The following is a 25888-nucleotide window of genomic DNA, read 5'->3' on the forward strand; positions in this document are numbered from 1 at the left end:
TTTCACCTCGAGTATCGAGACTGCAGCGCCTTAGAGCTGTGACGTTGTCTTGCTAAAGCGTAAGAAGAGCTTTGGTGAAGAGAAGGGAATATTAGAATGATTGCCTGCTCTATTCCATATTCATACATTTGGTTCTAAATACATTCAGTTGAGGAAAATTTTAGTATCCTGGGAGAAAAATTAGAAAATGCCAAAAGACAACGGGAAGAAAAAAACCACATCATCTCCCCAGGCTGAGATGACGTTCATGCCATGCAGTGTGTGCGTGTCACGCAGACTGTGACAGCACACTCACAGGTTGGTCACCTGCTTTCTCCACTTGGTAATGCCTGTCAATAAGTACTCACCACAAGTCAATTTTAAATGGCCCAAGAGGGCACCTAATTTAGTTAACGTATTTTATTTTTCTTTTTAAAATCACTGTTCTAGAAAATACCGTGTTCTTTTCCTTTTTGTCTGCCTTTGGCAGGAGAGTGTGGAACACAGTCTTGCGGGGTATTAGCCTGTCATTTGCCCTGTACGAGGCTTTGTGGTGACTCCGTCTACCTACCTCATGTTTCTCTTTGTGGCAATGACCGCTTGTTTTCCACACCGCTCTGTGGTTCTAAAAACAAGTGTTGCGCGGCGGCTCTGTTTCCTGAGCGCACCGCTCACACCTGCTTGCTCTCCCTTCCTGACTTCCAGCGGACGCTGGTCTCCAAGAACACACCATCGTAAACAAAGTTCTCTGAACACCTCCTGATTGACAATGCGGTGTATTTTTATTTAAAATGACTGTTCACTGGCTACTCCGAAACATGATGTAACCTTGACCTTTATATTCACCACTGTTTTTAATGTTCTTTTAAATGGCAGGCAGTATAATAAAAGGCGACTTCTTCCTTGATGTCCCTTCTAAATAGTACATAGGGTACTGCATTGTAAAGTAATAAATAAATGGCTGTGGATATAGCGTGTCTATAATGCAGTCCACGGAAATGCAGTGGAGAGTGGGTTTAAACAACGTGGAGGCTTCTGTAATGCTGCTCTTCTCTCTTACCGTTGGGTCATCAGTGGGAGAAGTTTTCAAAGCTAAGCATTATAAAGCCTCAGAGAAGTTTTGAGTGGTATTTCTTTCTTTTTAAAAAAAGATTTTATTTATTTTTTTTAGAGAGAGGGAAAGAGAGGGAGAAAGAAGGGGAGAGAAATGTCAATGTGTGGCTGCCTTTCACGCACCCCCTGCTGGGGACCTGGCCCGCAGCCCAGACATGTGCCCTGACTGGGAATTGAACTGATGACCTTTGGTTTTCAGGCCAGTGCCCAATCCAGTGAGCCACAGCAGCCAAGGTCTGAGTGGTATTTCTTGACTTCCTTGTGATTTTTGGTTTCTAAGTAAAGTCTATGCAAGTTTCTGTTTGGTGGGTGATGAAAATGATCATTGGAATCTTCTTTAGCTAAGAACACGCAGAGAAGCACCCTTTGGCCATTCTGGGTGGGGTGTCCTCTGAGAGTAGGAGCCAGATAAGGGTCCAGGGTGGGATGGCTGTGGGGCATGGCAGCCTCTGTCCCAAAGAACCCTGTGAGCTTGGTCACAGAAGGTAGGACAGCTAGAACAGTGGGTTCAAGTGTCCAAGCTGCTAAGAATGTGACTTTAGCCAAACAAACCAGAAAAGGTAGCATTTCTGCTGGTGCCTCAGGCTGTGTTCTGTGCATGACCATTAGTTTTCTTTTGATGATCCCCATTACTGAGTCGTGCCAGAGGCTTGAAATGGAGCCTGCGCTGGGAACTATTTAAGAAAAGGGCACTGAGGACAAATTTGAGAGAGAGATTAAACTGTGTAACAGAATGACAGACAAATGACACAAAACCTGCCATTCATTCCATGAATGTTGTTCCATCCTGCTCTGTACCAGCTACGGTTTTGGGAATTCGGTAATGCATGTGACACGATTTTCCTGATCTCCAGGAGCAACTGTGCAGCTCAGCTTCTCGGTTTACTGGCCCCAAGTGAAGGAGGCTTGGGTTCGTCACAGCTACAGATTTCAAATAGCAAGATTCTAATAGTTGTGAAATGAAAGTGGTTTCAGGTTAAGGACTGTCAGCACAGGCAGATGAGCAGGGAGATGTGGGAATTGGTGGTGGGCAGAGGCTGGCAGGTGGACCAGTGGGCAGGTGGACCAGTGAGGGGCCTGGGGAGCAGCTTCTGTTGTGCAGATGATGCCATGGGCAGCTGGTTTTGATGGCGCTGCTCTGCAGGCTTGAGGCCTGATCTGGTGCCCCCAAAGGTCCTAGAAGTAACGCTTTCCTGACAGTGAGATACTCTTAGGATCCGGCAGTTCACCCAGCTCTCGCCCAGTGCTCCTCAAAGTGTATCCACCTGACTGGTGCCAAGAGATAGGTACAGACGTTGAAAGTGAGTGTTTACCAATTTCTATAGCAACTTGACTTTGCAACCAAATGCAAGTACGTGAACAGGATGTAGACCCGTGTGGGTTTTGTGGGATTTCCCTGTGTAAGTTCACATCTGGCCGGAGCTGGGAACTAGTGTGTGGAGGACCCTGTCCCATTCCCTAATGAATAGAAGCAGAACGGCATTGGTTTGAGAAACGGCATTCCAGGCCTAACATGGAGGTAACTGGAGGTGAGGCTGTGGGTTAAAATCAGTCTAAGGCCATTTGTCACATTCCATTTTCAGTTTAGGCGTTTGTGAGTGCGCAGACGCTCCTCACCGCCCCTTCTTCCCTTTCCTTCTGGTCACTGGTCTGTGTTCTCTTTTCATGGACGTTATTTTTCTGTGCACATTGTATGCAGTTCTGTACATGTGTTCTGTACACATTACACACAATTCACAAATTCGTCATCATAAGGAGTATTAAAGTCTTTGTTGTGTTTCTGTGCCATAGTTCTTAGCTCCTATGTTTGGGGCCATTGCTCCCTTTTCCTGTTATAAATAGTGCATTCATGAATATTTTTGAACAAAGTGTTTCTTTTTAAGTTTCCTTTGGGTTCCCGGAGTCTGTACCCAGAGAAGAAGTAGTTCTATTGCTCCACAGAAAGACTGAGCTGATTTATATTGTGGGAGTGGATATATAGACTTTCTCTGAGGCTCCAGGCTGTGCAATTACAGTACTTTTTTTTTTTGCTAGTTTAGTTGGCCTATATCCTCACCTTGAGATTGTTTTAATGTGCTTACTTCAGGAGGTGAGGATGTGATGATTTGACTTTAATATTTTCTCACATTGAAGACTAAACAGTCTTAAAAAGACTTTTACCAAGTTGAAAGTGGATGTTGATGTCCTGTATGTAATTTTATCAACTTTACATAGAATGCATGTAAGCTTTTCTTCATTGTATTTCACATCTTTACCATTCTGTTGTTGGTTTTCTCATTGTGTCATTATATTTGGTGGTATAAAACTTGTTCATTAGTGTTTATATATTTGTATTCAATTGCACTGTCTCTTTTGCGATTCTGTGTTTTCTTGGCCAGAAGTAATTTTCCCCTCTACAAGGGGGATAAATATGCTATTCTGCTCTTTTCTGATTTTTAAAATGCTGTCTCTTGGATCGCTCTGGACCTTTTTACAGTGTTTGGGATATGGTGGGGATTTGGGTTGACTTTCCTCTATACCGAAGTCTAGCTGTACCAGTAACTTTTGTTAGTGATTTCCCCCTTATTCTTGTGATTCTTGTGGCTTGACATAGTAAGTTTTTGATATATAGAATGAATATATTTTTGGAATCTCCATTGTTGTACTACCATTTGTTTCAGAAATTAACCTAACATATATGCGTTTTATTTGTAATCAATTTTAATAAAGCACCCCACCACCATGGCTTAGAAAGAACATCATTTTACATCCTTTCCTCTTATTCTTTGAGTTGTGTTTCACTGTTAGTTGGTATAGTTCTCTAAATCTACCTGATTTTTTAAAATTGTTTAATTTTTATTTTCTTTTAAAGGCATTGCATAAGTCCTAAGACGAAGGACCCCCGGGCATGAAGAAAGAGGCCCGCCCCAGTCTGTCCGATCTAGGGCAGTCACCTCTTCCCCTCTGTGCCCTGCTAGCGTTATTACAAAGCCAGGCTGCGGTCCTTGTTTCTGCAGTTTTAGTGCCGTGCCTACGCAGAAGTCCTGCCTGATTTCTGGCTGCACTGTTGACCCCATGAAGACAAGTGCTTTGGGTGCTCTTGGAAGCAGCGATTTTAGGGAGTTGTTGCTGGGTGATGAGTGGAGGAGGCTGAGGGTTTGAAAACCTTATGGGTCAATCAGCTTATCTCCGACCCCAGGCTATAACCCTTCTCTGTGCTTTGGTCCCAGAGGAATTGGGAGAGATGTGTCAGCATAGACTTGTCACCATTAGTGAAAGAAGCTGTACGTGCCATGGGGTATCGACTGTGTATGTGGCAAAAACTGCCTTATGGGGCCAATATTTAGAAATGAGTAAGGCAAGAGGGGAGAAAAATGTAGATCATTAGACTGGGGTGTTTGTTCTGTATGAGGTAGCTTTTCATGTGTTCTGTCTCACTGTGTCCTGAATTTTTAGAATTACTGGCAAGTTCCCTGGGTGGTCTCCCCATCTCAGAGCTGCTAGCAGAGGGGCACACGTGGCTTCAGAGGGCATCTGTGTGCCGGATGGAAGATGCCTGTGGAGGTTTTTAATAGAACCCTTCCCGGTGTGGCGGGGTTCGTCTCTGAGTGAGTGCCATAGCATTTTTCTGTTTGATTATGGACTTTGTGACAATATCAAGTGACTCCAGAAGCTGAGAATGAATGTTTAGTATATTAAATTTTTATTAAATTCTCTAATAATTCAAAAACTCTTGGCAATGATATTAGCAAAGACTTTATGATTATTTCAGAGATTATACACTCTTACATTGTATAGCTCTCTATACTTAAACATTTTTCTTCTTCTGCTTGGTAATTTCGTGGTTTCTTACTAGTTGCCTAATGTATTTTTCTGACAGATTAGTATTTGTTACCCCCTAGCCTGAGTGGCTGTCAGATTCACTTTTTCCTTCTACCTGCTGTTTCCCCCCTTATAAAATGATTGAAATAATAGGAGATGCGTGTAATACACAGAACTTTTAGCTTGCAGTGAATAATTACCAATATCTCTGTGATGCATTACAGCACAAAATGTGTTTCATCTTCTTTGAGGTTCATGAAACCCTGTGAGGTGGGAATTATTGGTACAGCCATGTTTACACAGGGGGATGCTGAAGCTCAGAGACTGTGTCCCAGCCTGCCTTGGGCTACAAGGTGATTAGCAGCAATACAGAACCTCTGGTTGCAAATCTCATGCTTCCCCTGTGTATCTCCTGGTACCATTCCTTTGGACAGAATTGCATTTTATTGGAAGAGAATGCAAGTGTTTTCTGTGTTTTTTTTTAAAGCACAGTATGTGGTGCTCAATTTAATGGGCTCAGTGAGTCACTGACCATTATAATGATGCCATGTTTTTTTCTTGAGGATCATGACTATGCAAAAGAAGATGCTTATTTAAAAAAGTATTTTGAAAATATTTTCCAAACTTACTGATCAAGTGAATGTAGTGTGAAAAAACTTTCTAATTTTATTCAAATGATCTCATTTAAGGGAAAAATTTATCCATAAGCACAAGCTGTAGAATTCTGAGTTTTTTGGACACTCCTTTATAGTCAAGCTTTAAAAATTCGTTTGGAGGTATCTGTTGCCAGAATATAAAATTGAGATTGATTTTTGGGTTTTTGTCTGCCAGCCTGTACCCCACGGCCTTGCTCTGTTCATGCATTGGTTTTACTAGTTGTTATTGTTAGTAGTTTGTAGATTCCTTCTGATTTTTCATGTAAACAATAATGTCTTCAGCAAATTGAGACCATTTTACTTTTTTTCTTTGTCATCTTCATACTCTTTTCCCTTGACTTTAGCAATGTATATGCTACAGTAATAGGCACAAGTTCTCATTGTGATAATGTTCTCATTGTGATAAGACTCCTTTATGTCTGGCTTATAAACCATGGAGACAGTGTTGGAGAATTTTATTAAAAATTACAGTTTCAAAACATGTACTGATTCTCATTGGCGACATATGAAAAATGATTTTTGAGTTATTAGGACTTAAAAAATTCTATTTAATATTTTGCTAATGAGCATCGGTATATGTTTTGAAATTGTAAAGGGAGGATAAATGGTGATGGAAGGAGACTTGACTTGGTGTGGTGAACACACAATACAATATACAGCTGATGTATTACAGAATTGTACACCTGAAACCTATATAATTTTATTAACCACTTTAACCCTAATAAATTCAATAAAAATTTAAAAAATGCAATGTAAGGAATTTTGATAGGTGTTCGTTGGCAATTCTGACAGTAATTTAAGAACTTCTAAAAGTTTACAGTAGTGAGACAAACAGGATCTTAATAAAAATCCACTCCACTGGGGCAGTGGGGCTAATTTTAGATGCTAACTTTACAGAGAAGCATGTCAGGCTAAGTGAGAGAAAAGGAGAGATGAGATTGGGATAGAAATCAAGTATCTGAAATGCAAACAATATTTTTGGTAACAAAATGCCTGTAATGCAATAATATCTGAAATATTGCATGGGGGGATAAAAAGAGAAAGAAGTTCAAATTTACCTCAAGACACTTTCAAGCTGTGTGAACATGGACAAGTGACATCCTTAGTTTTTTTTTAAAAAACTGTAAAGTGGAAGTAATAATAAGCAGCTTGCAGTATTGTTTGGGTCAGAAATAATATACATAACACCCTTGGCACGTATCAGGCATGCAGTAATGTGTACTGATAGCTATGATTGTTATAGGAGTCCATTCTTTAGCATTTACTTATTAAATTATTATTTAGGTATTAAATTGTTACACTTTATTCATGGATACTGGCAAATATCACGTGTCATCAGAGAAAGTGGACAGTATCTTTGAAGAACTCTGTCTTGGTAAAAGCGTATAAACACTCTGTCCTGGATTCTTGCCCTGACCAATGAGGAAGTAACAGTCACAAACCAATGTGGGGACGGTAGTTCAATCATTTGCCAGCTTCCTTCTGTCCCTTATTGTCACTTATCCCCACATGGGTAAGTGACATGCTTATTTCCCAGAACCTTGAAAACCTTGCTGCTATGACCTTGTGCTCCCTTGTCCAAGGAGCACCCAGCACCCAGGGTTGGGGCGATGCTGCCACTGTGGATGTCTGTGGAGTCACTGGCGGTCACTGGTGGTCACTGGTGGTCACTGCCGATGACAGTGACAGCCAGGTGGCCTTTGCCAGGCTTTGTCTTCATCATTCACCTTCCTTCCCCTTCCCTTTCTCTGTATCTAGACTGCTTGGTGAGGCATCTTTGGCTAATGTTGTAACCTCTTTTTTCTAGAACTCCGAAGGCGGACTCTATGTGTGCATGAATACGTTTTTGGCGTTTGGAAGGGAACATGTTGAAAGACATTTTCGAAAAACTGGACAGAGTGTATACATGCACCTGAAAAGACATGTGCGAGAGGTGAGAGATGCACCTTTGGAGAACTGCCTTGGTGTCCTTCCTGTAATGTTGTCTTACTGTGTCTGTCATGTGGAGATTTTACTGTGCTCAGCTCAATCCACTGAGCTACACCAGCCAGGGCTGTTATATTTTATTTATGAATAGGTATTCATCATCAGTATGTAGAGTGATTGTGTGTTTTAAAGATGTAGATAAATAGTGCCATACTCTTACTTGTAATTCTGTGTAAAACTTTCCCTTTCAGCATTGTTTTGAAGTCTATTCACGTTGTGATGCATTTGGATGTACTTAATTCAATTTAATAGTTGTTTGGTATTCTACCTCATCATTTGTTATTCTGTTCCATTGATGAACATTTAGATTGTTTCTATTTTTTTTCTTCTATTAACAATGTAACAGTTAACATTTTTATGCTTTTCTCCTGGGGTACAGGTTCAAGTTTTTTTAGGAAATATATGTAGCAGTGGCAATGTTGGTGTGTGGGTGTGTTTATCTTATTTTTACTAGATATTGAGAAATAGTTCCCCAGATCAGCTGCACCAATTTAAACTCCTATCTGCAGTGAACTCCTGGGTTTCCACAGCCTCACCAATCTGATGGTTGTGAAGTAATATGAAATATTAGGCATTTCCTTCTGTGAGAGTTGAAATTCTTTACTTATGTTTATTGGCTATTCTGGTTTTCTCTTCTCCAAAGAGGCATGTTGCCCATTTATATTTTTGGCCTATTTCTCAGTGGATTTTTCTTTTTGTTAAAACTTTTATTTAGTTCTTTTTACATTCTAGATATAAAAACTTTTTGCTTTGTGAATTATTTTGTAGAAGAGAAGCTTTGAATTCTGATATACTAAACTTTTATAAATTGTGCTTTTTGTATGGTTTCTGGGAAATTGTTTTCCAATTTAATACCATAAAGATATTTCTTCTGATACTTTTCTTTTTTGAGAAGTGCGTGTGTGTGCACACATGTGTGTTTTAACATTTCAGATCTTTAATCCATCTATAATTTATTTTTACATTTCTGTGAAGTGTGGGAATCTACATTTTATTTTCCTTATTGATAAGCAGTTGTCCCACTATTACTAGAGTTGTGCAGTCTTTCCCAATAATGCGTAGTGCCACCTTTTTTTTCTTTTAAAGATTTTATTTATTTATTTATTTATAGGCAGAGGAAGAGAGGGAGAGAAACATCAATGTGTGGTTGCCTCGCACATGCCCCCTACTGGGGACCTGGCTCACAACCCAGGCATGTGCCCTGACTGAGAATCAAACCGGCGACCCTTTGGCTCACAGGCTGGCACTCAGTCCACTGAGCCACGCCAGCCAGGGCATAGTGCCATCTTTTATATTTTAACTTGCTGTTACCACATGGATCTCTTTGGGGGCTGAGTTCTTTTCTGTTGATTTTATTGACTATTTTTTGGTCTCTGCATTGGTGTGACAAGCCTGATACCTGCTAGTACAAGCACTTTTTCCATGTTAATTTTTCCTAGAACTTTTCTGGGTTTAGACATTTATTTTTCTACATGGATTTTGGAATCAGTTCATCTAGTTTAAAAAATTCTGTTGAGATTTTGATTGTGATCACATTTAACCTGTTGATTAATCTGTAGTCCACATGATCATATAAGTTTCATGAGGGCAGGTAATTTTGTCTGTTTTGTTCTCTTCTGTGTCCTCGGCACTTAACAGTGCTCAACATATAGTAGGTGCTTCATAAATATTTATTGAATGACTACTCAACATGCCATAGCTGTTTACTTATGGCTTTTATGTCCTTCAACAATATTTTGTAACTTTTAGTAAAGGAGCTTATATTTTGTTAGCTTGTTTAAAGGTACGCTGTGATTTTTGTAACCACTGTAACTGCTGTCTTTTATTTTTTTTAAGATTTTATTTATTTATCTTTAGAGGGGGAGAGAAGGAGAGAAGTTCCAGTGTATGGTTGCCTCTCATGAGTCCCCTGCTGGGAACTGGCCTGCAACCCAGGCCTGTGCCCTGACTCCAATCGAACCACGATTGAGTGGTTTGCAGGCCCGCGCTTAATCCACTGAGCTACACCAGCCAGGGCTGTTTTTTATTTTTTATGCATTTTAGTGATATTTGGAGATATTATTAATTTTCAAATGTTGATTTGATGTTTACCAATTCTGTTCAACTTTCACTTTAGTCCTAATAGTTTGTAGATTATCTTGGATCTTCTAAATCAGCAATTTTCGACCTTTTTCATCTCATGGCACATATAAACTAATTACTAAAATTCTGCAGCACACTAAAATACTTATTTTTTGCCAGTCTTACAGAAAATAGGTATAATTTTGATTTATTCACACCAGACGCCTATGGTGGTATTGGCTGCTATCATTTCTTATTCTTTGACAGTCTAAGGGAAACAAGAGTCAGTGCCCTTGACTGAATAGTTGGGTATTGCATGTTCTAAAATTTTTTGCAGCACTCCAGTCGAAAATCGCCATTCTAAGTCATCAGTGCGGATTGAAGTTCATCTACTCTGTCACCCTCGCCTATTTAACATGTCCTCGGTTTACATTTTGGACAGTGAGGAGAGATCCCAGATTAGACAGTAGGGAGAGTGGGGTGAGGAGGAGGGATAAAGACCAAGAGGTCAGATAAGCCATAAAGCCAGTGACTAGCTTTAAAATAATCTAATGTTGGCTCAATATTATATGATTTACATTTACTACTCCTATTAGTTGGGACATAGCAGTTCTTGGGAAGTCCTTTTTGTCCCACATATTTCTTAGTATCAAGTGATGGAAATTCTACAGAGCTGGTGGTGGGGGTGGAGAATGAAACAGGCCCAGAGACTTGAAATAACTCGGTCACAGTCACGGAGTTAGTGGCAGAACTGTGGAATGCCAGTAATCTCGTACAGTTAGCTCTGCCTCTGAAATTTTAAGTTAAATACAGGGTCCAGCACAAATAATGCCCCCCTTTTAAGTACAAAATGATAAGCATTGCACTCAAGCACACTGTATGACATTTTAGGTGAAATGTAGAAATTAAAGCTACAAATTATTACAGCCATGTTATTACCCTGACAACTACACTCACACAAGCCTTACTTCTGCCTGACCCTGTATTTCACTCTCTGATCACAACCCTCTCTTGGTGTGGCTCTTCCAGTCATTTATTTTGATTTGTTGTCCCTCTTTGACACCTTCAGGCCTGTGGCTTGTCCAGGCAGCCTCTTCCCCTGTTTCATTAGCCTGCTCATCAGTTAGGATCCAGGACTTTAAACATTCTCTTAGCACCGATACCCTCAGCGGCCTGTATCCCCTTGTCTTGTCTCCTTAACTGTCCTTAGAACTCCAGCCAGCGTTCCCATTGGCTCATTCTCTGCTTTCAGGTGCACGCAGTTAGGAATCCCATGCTACCATTGGGTCTGGGGCTCTGTCCTGTCCCTGCCCAGCAAGCTGGGTCTGTACTCTCTCCCGCTCCAGACTGTGGATGCTTCCCTCCCTCCTTGGATTCTTAGAAAATGATTTGCCTTGTACTTTATGGAGGACACAGGGACCCCAGGACAGAAACTCTCTGAACTCCTTTCTTGCCTCCTGGGAACTCAGGTGCATCCATCCAGTTCCTCTGTCTCAGCTGAAAGCTTTCTCTCTCTGTCCTGGTCCTGTCCTTCTGGTCCTGTCTCCTCCTGCCTGCTCCTTCACTAACTTCACTCCCTTTGATATGCCCAGTCTCTCCCTCTTCTGGCTTTTTTCTCCCACCTTAAAAAAGAACACACTACAGAACTGCCCCTTTAATGTGTCCTCCTTTAGTCAGCCCATGCTTCGATTAAAGCTTCTTTAAAAACTTCTCCGCTCTTGTCATCTCCAGTGCACCTCCCGTGGAGTCCAGCCTTTCAGACTGCCCTTTCTCGCCTTCCTTCCCTAGCATGGCTTTCTTCACTTACCCTTCAGGCATGGCGTTGCCTAGGGTTTCCATGTGACCCTTCTGTCTTTTCTCTGAAAGCTGCTCTTCCTCGTTACTGTCGTGCGCATCTTGGTTTAACCACTGCCTCTGAGCTGATGACTCCCACATCAGTATCTTTTCAGAGCCAAAGATCTGACTCTGACCTGCCTTTTTCTACTTGAAGCATCTCATAGGTACTGCAAACTCACTGTGCCCAGCCTGGATAAGTTACCTGTCCTCTTTCTCAAAGAGCAAAGAGTTGATCTTTGTCTTGAATTCTGGAAACCTAGACATCCTCTGGATCCTGCTTTCATTCCGTGACTGGTTGGTGACCAAACCTAGTCTGGGGCACCCAAATAGCTCTGAAGTCCAGCCTGCCCTCTGCATCCCATTCTTCCTGTCTGAGTGCTCGTCAGCCCCTGAAAGGACTAGTGCTATAGCTTCCTGACTTGTCTCCTTCCTTCAAACTTGCTGCCCTCAGTCTACCCAGTCTGCATGCTGTGCCCAGAGTGAACTTTCCAAATGCTTATATCTGTGCATCTTGTCTCAAATCTCTGATGTCTCTCCCTTTGTTGCAGGGTGAAGTCCAGACTCTTTTGCACGTGATTACAAGGCCCTCGGTGATCGGCCCATGGCACCTTCCTAACTCTCAGTTTTATTCCACCAGCCTTGTGCTCTAGATACAACAAACCACTTCTCTTTTATGGAACACACTGATTTTATGCCTTTGTACAGATTTTCTTGTTTGTTTGTTTGTTTGTCTGGGATGCATTACTTCTACCCCTACCCCTCTTTTACCTGTTGCATTCCCTGTGGTCAGCACATCCATCTCTCTGTTCCTCCTCCATCATCCATCCATTCACCATCCATCCAGCAAATTCCTGCTGAGCAGCCATCATATGCCAGGCCTGCTGTTCTTCCTACTTGATTATCTCTGGCCACATACTACACCTCCTGAAGAACTGTCATTTCCTCCTTACTGTCATTATTGAAGTCGGTAAGTCTGAAGGAAGGATGCCATAAACTTCTGTAGAGACATTTGAAGTGACCTCCAGGATTGTTAAATGTGCGTATGGGACAGGTTTATTTTACCTTTTTGAGGCAGGTCAGTGGAGGGGAGAGGAACAGAGGTCCTGAGGCCAGGGAGGAGAGGGTTCCAAGACAGCGACATATATTCGGCATTAGTATTGGAGAAACAGGGTTCGGAGCTGAAGTGTTCAATAATTCTAACATTCCTAAAATGCGAACTCTAAACTTACAGCAGAAGCTGGGAAGACATCGTGTGAGAATCACAGGGATGAGTCAGCCTTCAATGCCAAATGGTAAAATGTGGGCAAGGAGACCTAGAGCTAATAACAGCACAGACTAACAAAGCAGCAAGTCCCTGATGCTGCCGTCTCACGTGACCATGTGAAAAGGTGTTGGGGTTCGACCTGCACCCTGCCGTGTGTCGGAAATGTGCTCTTTTTCTGTTAGCTGAAAGAATGTACAAGGTGGACATGTTGTTTTGACCATGGAAACAAAACTTTTTATAATCCTGTTTGAGAGTAAAATTTATTGTGTGAGTGTCCGAGGGTAACGAATGACCTCTTTTGCGTGAACACTTGATGGGCGTTCATTTCATTGCTAGGGATTTCTGTGAAGCTTAGGGTGGTAATGTAGCCAACCACGAAATGTTTAGCAGGGTTAGATTGATACGTAATATGGCCAGGATATCAGTGACTAGCTATTGATATTTATTAAACCTTCCAACAGTAATAGTTGGGCATGCCCAGGCCCTGCCGCTGGGGACCTAGCAGGTAGCAGGGGCCAGCGTCCTCCAGAGTAGCCCCAGTGTTGGGCGTGGACGCGGCCCCTGGGGAGGATGTGCTGACTTGAAGTTGGAGCATCTACTCGTAATTCACTTTGATGCCTGGTTCCACTTCCCTTTCCAGTAGTGCTTTCTTTATAACTTGGTGAAAATAATCAGGTGGAACAATAGCCTTGCCCTCACTTACCTCCATTGACCTGGGTCAAGTTCCTGTTTATCCTGGAATCTCGAATCCAGGTTGAATATTTGCTCTGGACTTGTATAAAACCTGGGAACCTCTGAGATTTACTGCCCCCTCCCCTCAGTCATCTGTTACATGGGTTGCATTTTAACAATTTCTTGTTTTCTTTTCAGAAGGTAAAAGGGGCATCTGGTGGAGCTTTACCAAAAAGGAGGAATTCCAAGATTTTTTTAGGTAATGTACATAGTTATCAATAATGTACCCAGATTCTGTGTGTGTGCACGTGTGCGTGTGCATGTGTGTGTTTGATTCAGTGTAATAGGTTGCTCGTTGCTCTACAAGTGAAGAATGAGTGGAGCCAGTGTGACTTGAGGTGATTGGCTGCACCTCACGTTCCCTGAGTGGTGAAGGATGTCCGTGCTCTTAGCCGTTAGCGTTTTAAGCCCCCCTGCCTGCAGTCACTGGGGAGCAGTTGTGATTCTGCATCTGGTCTCTTTTCCTGCTGCTTTGAAAGGAAAGCCAGTTTCATGTCTCTCGTTTTCTTTAATATTAGCCAAACGGCAGAGTCCGTTGGGGTTTCGCTTTTTCCACTGGTGTCCTGTCGTGTTTCAGAATCCCACATTGCACGCAGCTGTTGCGCTTCCTTCATCCTGTCTGGTCTGGCATCGTTCCTCACTCTCTGTTCACCTTTAATAGTTGTGACTTTTTTGAAGAGTAGTGACCACTTCCCTCTTTTTTTTTTGTAGTGATCAGTTACTGTGTAGAATGTACCTCAGCTTGGGTTGGTTTGATGTTTCCTCAGTATAAGTCTGAGGTTATGCATTTTTGGCAAGTGTACCCGAGGGTGACGTGTGCCCTTCTGCATGACAGGAGGGCACAGGGTGCAGTGTCTTCAGGCTGGCGAGGTCAAAGGTGTCTGCTGGGTTTCTCCCCTGTAAAGTTACAGTGTAATTAATAAATGCTTTGGGGTGATGTTTGGAGACTAGGCTGGTACCTTGTTTCTCCTGAAGGTTTTGCTCACTAACTTTATCATCTGTCAGTGGACCTCGCCTGCAACTGTGATTGCTGTGGTGTTTGCTTAACAATGATTTTCTGTCTCCTTCATTCAGAAGAGCTGGATAGGCCTAGGGAAATGAGTGCCAGTTTCTGGTACTGTGTTATCACGATCACATGATCATGACACATGATCACATGCCATAGTAAGCTTCTGATAGGGTTTTCCTGGAAGAAAAAGTAGTTTGCTGATGTCTGACCAAGCAAGTTTAAATCCCTAAATGCCTGGGATTGTCTTGAAAGGAATTTCAGAATCATTTGCATATTACAGTTTCATTTTGGTAAAAACATTTGTGCACACACACATGCATACACACATACACGAACACCAGCACATATGTGCACACATACACAACATGTACTTGTATACATGATGTATGTATGCATGTATACAGTTTGCAGGAGAAATAATACAATAATTAAATAATACAAGAATAAACTGTGTTTCATGTACTCAGTTATAAACCCACTTTTGCCCCATGCTGTATATGTAAATATCGATATGTTTGCATGTGCACACACATCTACATATGTAGGTCCATGCATGTATGTATCCATGTGTGTACATGTGTTTGTACACACACATGCATATATGACTGAGAGTCTGGAAGAGTCTGGCAGAATACACTCCAAACTATTAAAAGTAGCTCTTCCCTGGGGGGAGGGGGATTGAGGTGATTTTTATTTTCTTATTTTTGCTTCTCTGTTTTAATTTTTTCTATAACAAATGTACGTTACTGTTGAAATGAAAAGGCATATTCGTTATTTGTAAAGTAAAGCCATTGGAGACAGTCAGCTGAATTTTCTTCCATCTTTGATTTTCCCCCTTGTCCTTTAACCTTGTTTCTTTTATGCAGAAGACTTCAGGGCTTGATTTCTTTAGTGGTCATTTGTGGTAGATGGTAGTGCCAAGTAACTGTTTTAAAAAATTAACTCAAAGGTAAGCACTGGGGTTTTGTGCTGCGCTCTGCATGGACCCCATTCATCGCTCCCCGGGAGCGCTGACCCGCCAGCCCATTTGGGCGGGACTCCCCTACGGACTGCTCTGTGTGTCCCCAACGTCTCCAGAGACACAGATGTGCTTAAAACTCACAGCCCAGCAAAAGTGTCCTCTTTGGGCTGTACCAGTTGTTTTCAAAGTTAAATTTGAACATCATTAGCACTCATTAGCACTCCCAGCCCATTTCTCTCTACTGTCTTATACCAGCTACATCACACATTTATGTTGGCTACTTAATCCCAGCAAGAATTTGCTTTTGCAAGCCCTCGTTTGTAGCCTTCCCAACTGATGCTGCCTGTCTTCCAGTGGCAGGCACTTTTCCCTGTCATCCTAGTCATGGCTCTGTCTTCAAGTTGGTGTGGCCTGTAAGTGAACTGCAGTGAAGGGCTGTACTAAGATTACACGTGGCTTATGTAACAAAATTTAAACTACTGGTGAGTTTAAACAAGATAGTTGTTTATCTCTCTCATGTGTAGAGGATGTGGGAAAGCAGCAAGTGCAGGCTGACATGACAGCCTCATGTTCTATTAGAGTCTAGAGTCTCCCCATGTTTCTGCTTTACTCTCCATGCCGGCCTGTGATTTTTAACCTCGTGGTTATTTCATGGTCCCAAAATGGTTGCTGTAATTTCCTACTGGAAAGCAAGAAAGATGAAGGGGGAAGGACAAAAACCTAATCTCTTAGTGGAGAATTTTTTTTGGGGGGGGTCAGCTTTCTTACCTTTAAGCAGCACTTCAGTTTATACGTCTCTGGTCAGAACTTGGACACACGGCCACACTAGGTGCTGCACAGGAGACTGGAAAGTAAAGTCTATTAACTGGCTTCATGAAATAAAGCCTATTACTCTACGAGAAGGGGGGAATGGATGCCAGGAGGCAGTAGGAGCTTCTGCCAAAGATTCCTTCCCTAAAAGGAGCGTTGAGGTTGTCTCTTCATGGAGAGGAAGAGAATCAGGACTCTCTTGCAGTCTCTCTTATTTGTTTGAATAGAAAGTACTCTCTCACTGCTATTGAAATGTAGTTATGATGCCCCTGCTCCTTCCCAAAACTCATGCAGAGGACTAACACTTTCTCCTGGAGGGAGGCGTTTTTCCGCATTCCCTTGGTGACTAGTGAGTAATTCCTTTTCCTTTGGTTTAGCAGTCACATTAAAACCATCGAACCAGTCAGTTAGGACCTTCAGCACTGGTTTTATAAGGAACAGTGATGCCATTCGTGGGTGCTCGGTGGCTTACCCCGAGTCTCCTGAGCACTATCCTACCCTCAGCAGTCAGGGTACCTTCCTGTTTTGTTGGTATTCATCAGGGGAAACCACAGCTGAGCATCCTTCCCTCAGCTCTAGTTTTTGCTGGGGGTTGTGTGTGTGTGTGTGTATACGAGTTTTACCAACAGTGACAACTACGGGTAACTTTCGAATCATTTACACTTTATACTTCTTTTTGCATTTAGCGTTTCAAAAAATTTTTTTGAATGTATGTTTCATGGAGAATGCTTAAAATTGCAAAGTTATAGGAGGATCTATAATGAAGAACAAATTTCTTTCTCTCCCTTCCATGTCCCCCAGCTTCCTAGTTGGTCTCCCCAGAAACAATCAGTGTTTTCTTTTTGTAGATCTTTATATATCTCCTGTATTCTTTCAGCAATAGTCTATACGTATGCCATGCTTTTAGACTTTTTCCTGTAGGTCGTGGTGAGCTTTTAACACTTTGATTCCCCAGCTATGCTCTGAGTCAGCCTGGGGTGCTGCAGCCTACTCTCAGGTGTGCCTCGGGATGTTTTAACTCTTTAAGGGAACACAGTGATGCTTGAACAGTGCATGCACCACGAGCTCATGTATTTTCACTGTTAGAGTATCCAGTGTTCCTTTCAATGACTTCATCTCTTTGTGAGGCTGGTTTTTGGTGGTTTCTGTGGTAAAAGGTTAGTACCAGGTGAAAATGAATGTGGGATGGGAAAAAGGGAGGCATTGTCCGGACTGGTTCAAAAAGAAGCTGCGTCGTGCCCGACAGGTGCACCCATCCCACAAGTACGGAGTTGTGGGTGTTTAAGAATGAATAAGAACATTTTGTTCTTTCAGTTTATGTGCATCATTTTTTCAAATGGCTACTAAGTAGTTAGAACATAAATACTTATTAAGTTGTTTGGACCTAACTTAAATAAACAGAATGTGAGGACTTTGTGGGCTGAGGGGCTTCCTGCTGCTGTGTACAAATTGCTGGGATTCTGTGAGCTGAGAAAGTGTGGGTAGCTCTGCGTGAATGTTTCAGGTGAGGAAGGGGCACTATTATAGAAAGATACCACAGTATGACAGGTTGTGCATTTTAGAAATAAGCTGATATAATACTTACTGTTCTGTGAAGTAGGAGAGGAGTGGATGAAAGGGAGTCTAGGATCTTTAAAGAAATACCAGCCCTTGAGATGCGATTCTGGCCTAATCTTGCATGTTTTTACAATAAAACTACAAATGTATATAAATGTCTAAATAACTGGTAATGCATTTCATAAGAATACCATATTTTTGGTATGTCATAAAAGTAGTATTAAATATTCAAATTTTTGTTAAGTACCCCATCCCCCCAGCATTCATAAATAGGAGTGCATGAGTTAGGTTCTTCTGTGTCCAAGGGTTGGGACTTCAAAGAGCTACCTCGACGTCACAGAGCTTACAGTCCATTTTGGGGGGCTTTGGCCTTGGCATTTCTACTTGATGAGACACAGGTTGTAGAAAAGAGCGTTTGGGGAAAGTTCCAGGAACGGGGCTGTTTGGAAGGCTCACCTGTGTCATGACCAGGAGGCCCCAGGGAGTTCCATTCTGCCTCTCCGTCTGAAGCAGGAGGGTCTGGGCTCACAGGCTTTCCCCTCGCCTTCCATGGAGGGTAAATGGTTGGTGGGATGGCACAGCCCCCCGGCAGGCAGGCTGCTCACCCCCAGCACACAGATCGAAGTCAGCGCGGCCAGGCCGAGGGAACGCCGAGCTGGGCATGGAGCCCTGGTGTTCCACGGGGATCTGTTCCTCGCTGTGCTGCTTTGCAGTTGGGGCAGCCTCCTTCCTGGAAATGGGTGTGACCTCAGCCACTTCTCCCAGGGATCTGAGAGGCTCACTGAGGTAGAGTTGGGGAAGTGGTATTTTTTTCTAATTTTTTTTTTTTAAACTCAGGGAAAGGGCAGGAATTACCAGTTAACTAGCCACGATGGGAAGTGATTGCTGGGAGAAGTTGGGGGTCCCTGTAGGTTTGTCAACTAAATCTTTTTGGGGTGGTGAGACTCTTAATTAGAAAAATTTGGAAATTATAGATTTATTCTTTGGATTGTGGGTCATATATATTCAGGAAAAACCATAGATTTGTCCCTTAAAATAAGAGTGTAGGTTCTCTGTGTTGGCTTTCTCTAATTTGAATTAAGATGTTTGGAAAGATCATGGTCCCCCTCCATTCCACTGAATTAAAAATAAGTGAACTATAAGCTAAATGTTGAGAAACATAACAAAGTTCTGCTTTTTTTTTTTTTTGCATGGCAGTGGTCTTGCTTCTTTTGAAACATGTAGCAGTTACCAGCTAACAAAACAAACAGTCCAACCCATAGCAACCCTCTGATGCTCTTGCTGTGCTGTTGTCCTGAGCGTGGTGGGTTTCTAACTTCTGCGTGTCCTCTCACAGACACTTACTGAGTGTGTGGCGCGTGCCGCCCACTGCACAGGGGCCGGGGACATGGAAGGTGGATACGACCCGTTTCCTGCTCTTTCAACTTAGTCTGGAAGCGTTCCAAGTTCATATGTTCTCCACATTCGGGTCACGTGGCAGGTCTGCACATGGTATCGTGCTCAAACTTTTCCCAGGACTGCTTTGGAGTTGGGCAGCATTAAGGGAAGGAGGCACTTTTGGTCCTGTGGCCGGGAGTGTTGAGAAGGCGGTGATGGTGGTGATGAAGGTGATGGCAGCTGCTGTCCGTGGAGCCCCTGAGGCCTGCCGGGCCCTATACAAGGTGCCTTACACCCTTACCTTGTTGACCCCTCTCAGCAATCTTGTGGAGTAGATAATATTATCCTTCACTTACTTTTGAGGAAAACGAACCTGGAAAGAACTTGCCCAGCATTACAGAGCTACTAAATGTCAGGGTAGGGTTTTCTTGGACTTAGTTTGTCATTGTTTTTGCCCAGGTGAGATTTGAATCAGCGTTAAGTGAGCATGTTTTCTATGATAGATAAACACCTACATAATATGTTATATAAGGTGAATCTGCCTATTAATAACAAGAGATTTGTACTTTGGCTACTTAAAATTGTTATAAATGATACAATAAAGAAAAATCTAAGAATATAGAAAAGTTCACCCACCTGGTATTTTCATTTTCTCGGGTTTCTTTCCAGTTCTTGTTTGTGAGTGTAACTTCCACAAAGTTGTCTTTACAGTGAAAATGGTTTTGTATTTTTAGCATTAGTATAGCATAAATGTTTTTCATGTTTCTACCTACGTTAAATAAATATCATTTGAATAATAGTTTATTGGGTTGAACACCATCCTGCAGATACTGGGTCATTTAAATTTTTATAACATAGGATATAGATGTAGAATATAACGTATAGCATAGGTATAGATATTGAGGCATTCAAATTTTTGTAATGTAGAATGACTATCTTTGAGTCATTTCCTTTAAACTCTTAGAATCTTCTTTAACATTGTTTTTGGGGAAACAAAACTCTTACGGCTGACAACATTTTTGTTTCTCCAAAATTTTCTACATTTCTACATTTTGTACATTCTACTTTCTACATGTCTGCATCTTGTCATTTAGGATCTTTCATTAAACTGTTTAGATTCTTTTAGCTGTATTTCATTCTACTCAAAACTGCTCTCCCTTTAGAGAATTCAGGAGCAGAGCTGTACACAAAAAGATACTAGGTTTTGGTTGGAGGCAAACAACAGGGTAATGACAGAATCTGGATCCTTTGGTATTCAGCTGGCTGCTTTGTCCTGTGAAGGAACTTTCTCGTATCTATAGAGCCCGTGTTTGTGTACCAGTTTATGTGTGGGTTTGTGTGTGTGTGAGTGGAGTGTGGCTCAGTAGCTCTTTGTCACCATAGTTCCAAACATCTAAATACGCAAACATGATCTGGGGTGCTGGCATCCTGTGAACCCGAGGCTGACATGTCCGTGTAAATGCTGTGACGAGGCATCTCCTTGGGCCTTCACCGAACCTTTACCAGAGGTCAGCCCAGCAAAGGGGCAGTGACTGGGTACAATAGTCTAGAGAACCTCGTCTATCTTACCGAAAATTCTTCTCAGCCCAAGGGCAGCAGGACAATTTATTTTATGGAGTTTCCCCCTCTGATGAACCAGGCGATAGCTCAGCAACTTGGAGCGGGGGAAGAGGAGTGAGAGGCAGAGAGGGAAAGACAGAAGTTGAGATTTTTAACGACCTGTTCTGTGCCAGGTCTCTTGTCTCAGCTTCTTATTTATTACGCATATAACGTATATGAGATAAGTGCTATTATCTCCATTCTGCAAATGAGGGAACTTAAGGCTCAGAGCGTTTGTGACCTGCTCAAAGTCATGTTAACATTTGGAGCCAGAATTGAACCTAGGTTTGTCTACCCTGAAACCCATGTACTTTCTTCCATGTTACAGTTTTGGGAAGAACACTCCAACACATTCTCGTGAAATCAAGAGCCAGGCACCCGACAAATCATAACAAACAGTCGATATTCCTTTAAACATCTTTTAAGAATTGAATATCTACATGTGTTTCACTGTAAAACTGTATGATACGATTCAGTCTTCTTCACACTACTCTGTCACTTATAAATGAGTGTTCATGACTTAGGACCGATGGAAAGGCCTCTTACTCCTGCTTCGGGGCAGGTGGTTGGTCCTGTCGGAGGAGGGAGTTGTCAATGTCATGGCCTTGGTCTGTCTTCCCCGTGGATTTCTGGCTTTCCCAGTGAGTGCTGCCTCAGTGTGGAATGTTCTTTCTTCACGTCTTGTTCTTTGTTTTTGTTTTCTCCTCAGATCTAGATACTGATGACGATTTAAATAGCGACGATTATGAATATGAAGATGAAGCCAAACTTGTTATATTCCCAGACCACTATGAAATAGCACTACCAAATATTGAGGAGTTACCTGCCCTGGTCAGTGAGTGTGCACGGCTGTTAGCTAGATGTGCGTGACTCTCTGTGTCAGGTGTGTGTGTGTGTGTGTGTGCAGTGTGTGCAGTGTGTGTGCACTTGGGGGTGGGGAAGGCGGGTTGAATGAGAGAAGAATGAGCATGAACAGAAGCATAAAAAGCCAATCAGGGTTCCATTTCAGGAGCTTTGGGCCAAATACCCCTTGCTGCTTGTTATGTTTCATGCTGTTTGGGCTTGGGGCTCCTTGGGCTGGCTGCCTCCAGGTGGGCTGGCTGCCTCCAGGTGGGCTGGCTGCCTCCAGGTGGGCTGGCTTCTTGCTGCCTGTGACTCACAGTCTGTTGCTTAGGTTTTTTAGACTGTGCCCCCAGGATGACAGGGGCTGCTGCAGAGGGTTTGTCTTCTGGTCAGAGGGACGACTGTATTTTTATCTTGTCTGCATGTTGGCCTTCCATGCAAGGTTTTGTTTGAGTTGCAGTAAAAGATCCACTGTGGAAACCACAGCAGTGCGATGATAAAAAGAACCCAATATTGATGTGTCACAGCTCTGCAAAAGCTCTACGGTAACCTGAACCTGCTGTTCAGTTTTGTTCCCCAGGAGGACTAAGATTACTTTCTAGGTATTAGACTTTAGATTCAGTGGTGAGTTTTTTCTGTGGCATGACTTTCATCCTCCTGAACTTAAAGCTGGGAGTGGTGGTGGTGGTGGTGGGAAGCAGCCAGCTTCTGTTTTACTTTGATTTTCCAATCCTGGAAGTGGGCACAGAGTTCCTCCGGGGACACTAACCATTTTCCTGTTCTCTCCTTGTTTCCTGTACTGTCTCTGCCACTGCACCCTTCTTGCTTTTGTTCTCTTTCTTTTCCTCTTTCCCACTTTGTGTACGCCCTGAGTTCTCAGGTAGCTGCGGGCCAGGGGTCAGCGTCCATCTGAGTGCAGATGTGCTGGTTTATTTTTTCCCTTCTCAAACTCTGCCAGAGCCAGAGCCAGGACTTTAGGTCCCAGAGTCTTCAGGACTTTGTGTGACCCTATCCACAGCCACCTGCTCACGTGCCCCTGCCAAGTGGGGACTTCTGTGCTTGAGGTTCCCCTGTCATTAGGGGCCAGGTTTCCACCATTCAACCTCTTTTGCTCCTGACTTACTTTGTAAGTAAGTAACATTATATGTTACTTACTGTAGTGTTACTTACTGATTATATGTGACTGTAGAAATGAGAATTCTCTGTACGTAGGTATTGTAGATATTTCCTCTAATTATCAGATGCAACATCCTTTTTAGTACTGAGTATACACACACCTTTAGTAAGGCACATGGAATTGACTGACTTCGCTCTTTCCGATTCCCTGTGTTGACTCATGTGGTTGTTACCAAGGATGAAACATGTGAGTGGACGAAATGGTCCTGCTGCGTCCCACTGCCTGGTGCCATGCACTGGCGCCCACGCCTTTGCAGTACTTACTGAGAGTCGTCGCTGCTGTTCTCTGATGGAGCTCTATGTCCCTTGTCAGAGAAGAAGTGAAGAAGCACATTGCGAATCAGTGTCATGAGAAATTATTTTTCTCCTGTTCCCTTATGAAGGAAAAGTTTTTATGTGGAGAAGCTAATAAAAAAGTGCTTAAATACTTTAAGTTATTCATATACTCAGAGCATATTTTGAAGTATGAATACTTTTATTTAAAAGTACAGTGACATAGAAATCTGAATTCAGCTATATATATATATATGTGTGTGTGTATATATATATATATCATAATTTTAATAGTCTTAGAATAAAGAAATATTTTAAAAGCTACAAAAGAAGAAAGAATTATTTGGAAGGGGAGATTGAAGGAAAAACCTAGATTTATCTGGTAGAATCTATACTACATTTTCTTTTCATGCTTTGGCTACATGTTGGTGTTTAAAAATTTTTTTTTCAAGCTTTTAAGTAACAAAAGTTTTTGAGCTCAAAATTACCCAACCAGAGCACCCTCTTCTTCATCCCTTGAGCTTCTCAGAGCTAGAAAAATTCAGTTTCAGAAAGTTACTCTGTGGATTCTACCAGGAATTACACCACCTCTTAGTAATGCAGGGTTCGTAGAGGCATAGCGTCTGGGGCTCAGTAAGGATTGTGTGACCGGGATCCAGTACCTTGTGGTAGGCTTCGGGCACTGGAGCGGGGGTGTGCTCGCAAATGGTCAGCAACCCGCTCCCTGGGGAAAGCCCTGCTTTGTAGTGCTTGTCGATTTCTGTGGTGTGCATATTGCCACCGCGGCTGATTTCAGGCTAATGACATGCTGTCACTGAGGGCTGTGTTGGCAAGAGATACACAGCAGCATGCCGTTATGAATAATTTCTGCCATTCACATAACGCAGATGTGAAAAACCTCAAGAGACCATAGGTAATAGTCAGATATAGTAAGACCATTACAAAGTGTTTTGAATATTTGTTACCTTAAAAATATTTTTTAATGATAAGTCTATATAATTTAACTTTTGATAATGGCTGTGTTTAGTAACCATCATACAGACTGTCTTACTATTTAACAATTGTGTGTGAGCCTGTTTGAGCCGGTTCCAGGGCCCCACTGAACTTGAGGCCTCTGGAGACTTGGGGTGGAGCCGGGACATTCATTACTAGTAACAAGGTCTCTCACTTCACTCAGACACCAAATCCAGGGAAAGCTAATTCAGTGTAATTACAGGATGATGTGTCCTGACCTTCTGCTCGGATCCACATGAGGGGCCTCTATGTGATTTTAGGTGATAGTCTCAAAACACTGGGTCAGTGTTTTTTAGTGGCCCAGAATTGAAGAAAATTTTGTTGAGTGTCACAAGGAAAGATATTCAAAGAAAAGACATTGTATCCCAGTCTTAATCAGAAACATCTCGGGTTGTGAACCAGAACATGTCACAAATATCCATTGGGGTTGAGGAAATTGGGAGGAGGACTGGAGAGGGCCTGAGGTAGACAGGGCACCAAGGAGGGGGTTAAAATAACAGGCCAGACTGGAAAGATGAGGATGTGTAGCCAAAGTAGGAGGACAGCTTAGAAAAATCTCCTAAAACAGGATGGCTGCTGGTGAACTCAGCCCTGTTCCCTAGGGCCAGCCCTGGAAGGGGGGTGAGAGGTGAACATTGTTACTGAGGGAAAGGGTAGCTAGATAGCAGCACTTGTGGTGAGAGATGAATGGGAGAACCTTTTACAGAAGGTTTTAAATGATATTTTTGGATGTCTGCTGTGGAATGGAGTAAAAGCTCGTTGAGGGTGGGGTGTTCCCCTCATTCCTGACCGTGCCTCACCCCTGTTGTCAGTTGGTCGGGTTCAGTGTAACCCAGGGGAGTTTAAAGCTGGGGAAGGAGAGAATCTAATATTCACAGCAGATCACTGTGGCTGCCGGAGGAAGGAGACTGGCGGGGGGCTGCTGTGTGGCCATCGGGGTGAGCCGTGAGGGTGGTTGGAATTGGGACAGTGTGTTGAACATGGGAAGAGGCAGGTTCCAAACAGGTTTTGCATGTAGGACTAACAGGCATTGCCCCTGGGCCGGGTCGGTGTGGGTGGCAGCAAGGAGGGAACCTCCTCCCTTGTCTCTTAATGAAATCTAGGATCAGTCAGTGCTTCTCTGGGGAGATACTCTGCGTGGAGCTCAGTGAAGAATTGGGCAGGTGTCAGCGATGTGGGGTGTAAATTTTTGTTTAAAAATTTTATTTTTAACAGCTCAGTGGCTTTTATTATATTCTGAGTTGGGCACCCACCACCGCTATCTCATCCTGGAGTGTTTCTATCACCCTCCAGCTATCACCTCTCAGCCTGTCGTCCCTCCTCACCTCCCGCCCCAGCCTCTGGCGATCACTAATCTGCTTTCTGTCTCTGCAGATTTGCTCAGGCTGGGCATTTCATATAAATGGCATCATAGAACACATGATTCTTTGTGGCACTTTTTCGCTGAGCATGTATTTTCAGGATTTACCCATGTTGTAGCATGTATCAGTCCTCCATTTCCTTTTATTGCTAAGTAACAGTCTGTTGTGTGTACATACGACATTTTACTTACTCATTTAGCATTAATGGACATTTGAGTTGTTTCTACTTTTTGGCCATTATAAAATGCTTCTATGAACATTTGTGTAGATAAGTTTTTGTGTGAACACATGTGTTTCGTTGATCTGGGGTATATACTTGGGAATGGAATTCCTGGGTCCTGTGGTAACTCTGTTAAATTGTTTGAGGACCCGCAAAACTGTCTTCCAAAGTGGCTGCACCATTTTACATTCCTACCAGAGTATGTTTTGAAAGGTAGCCAGAAATGACTTGTATCATTCAGCAAATAGCAAATGTGATGC

At 42.6% G+C, this 25888-nt stretch overlaps 1 protein-coding gene and 1 non-coding gene across 2 annotated transcripts in view; one reads left to right on the forward strand and one right to left on the reverse strand.

The window, feature by feature from the left end:
* The window catches only part of USP13 (ubiquitin specific peptidase 13), a 102069-nt gene that overhangs the window by 12614 nt on the left and 63567 nt on the right, over positions 1 to 25888 (forward strand). Inside the window, exons 2-4 of the mRNA XM_037058790.1 lie at positions 7357 to 7482; positions 13567 to 13627; positions 21451 to 21572. Of these exons, the coding sequence (XP_036914685.1) occupies positions 7357 to 7482; positions 13567 to 13627; positions 21451 to 21572 (309 nt within the window). The remainder of the gene's footprint in view (positions 1 to 7356; positions 7483 to 13566; positions 13628 to 21450; positions 21573 to 25888) is intronic.
* Positions 3942 to 4115, reverse strand: LOC118995677 (small nucleolar RNA SNORA81). The gene has a single exon (XR_005068348.1). It is a non-coding gene; the product is annotated as a small nucleolar RNA SNORA81 (small nucleolar RNA).

The sequence above is a fragment of the Sturnira hondurensis genome, unplaced genomic scaffold (assembly GCF_014824575.4).
Source record: "Sturnira hondurensis isolate 20B ecotype Veracruz unplaced genomic scaffold, ASM1482457v3 Scaffold0010173, whole genome shotgun sequence".
In the NCBI taxonomy this organism is placed as follows: domain Eukaryota; kingdom Metazoa; phylum Chordata; class Mammalia; order Chiroptera; family Phyllostomidae; genus Sturnira; species Sturnira hondurensis.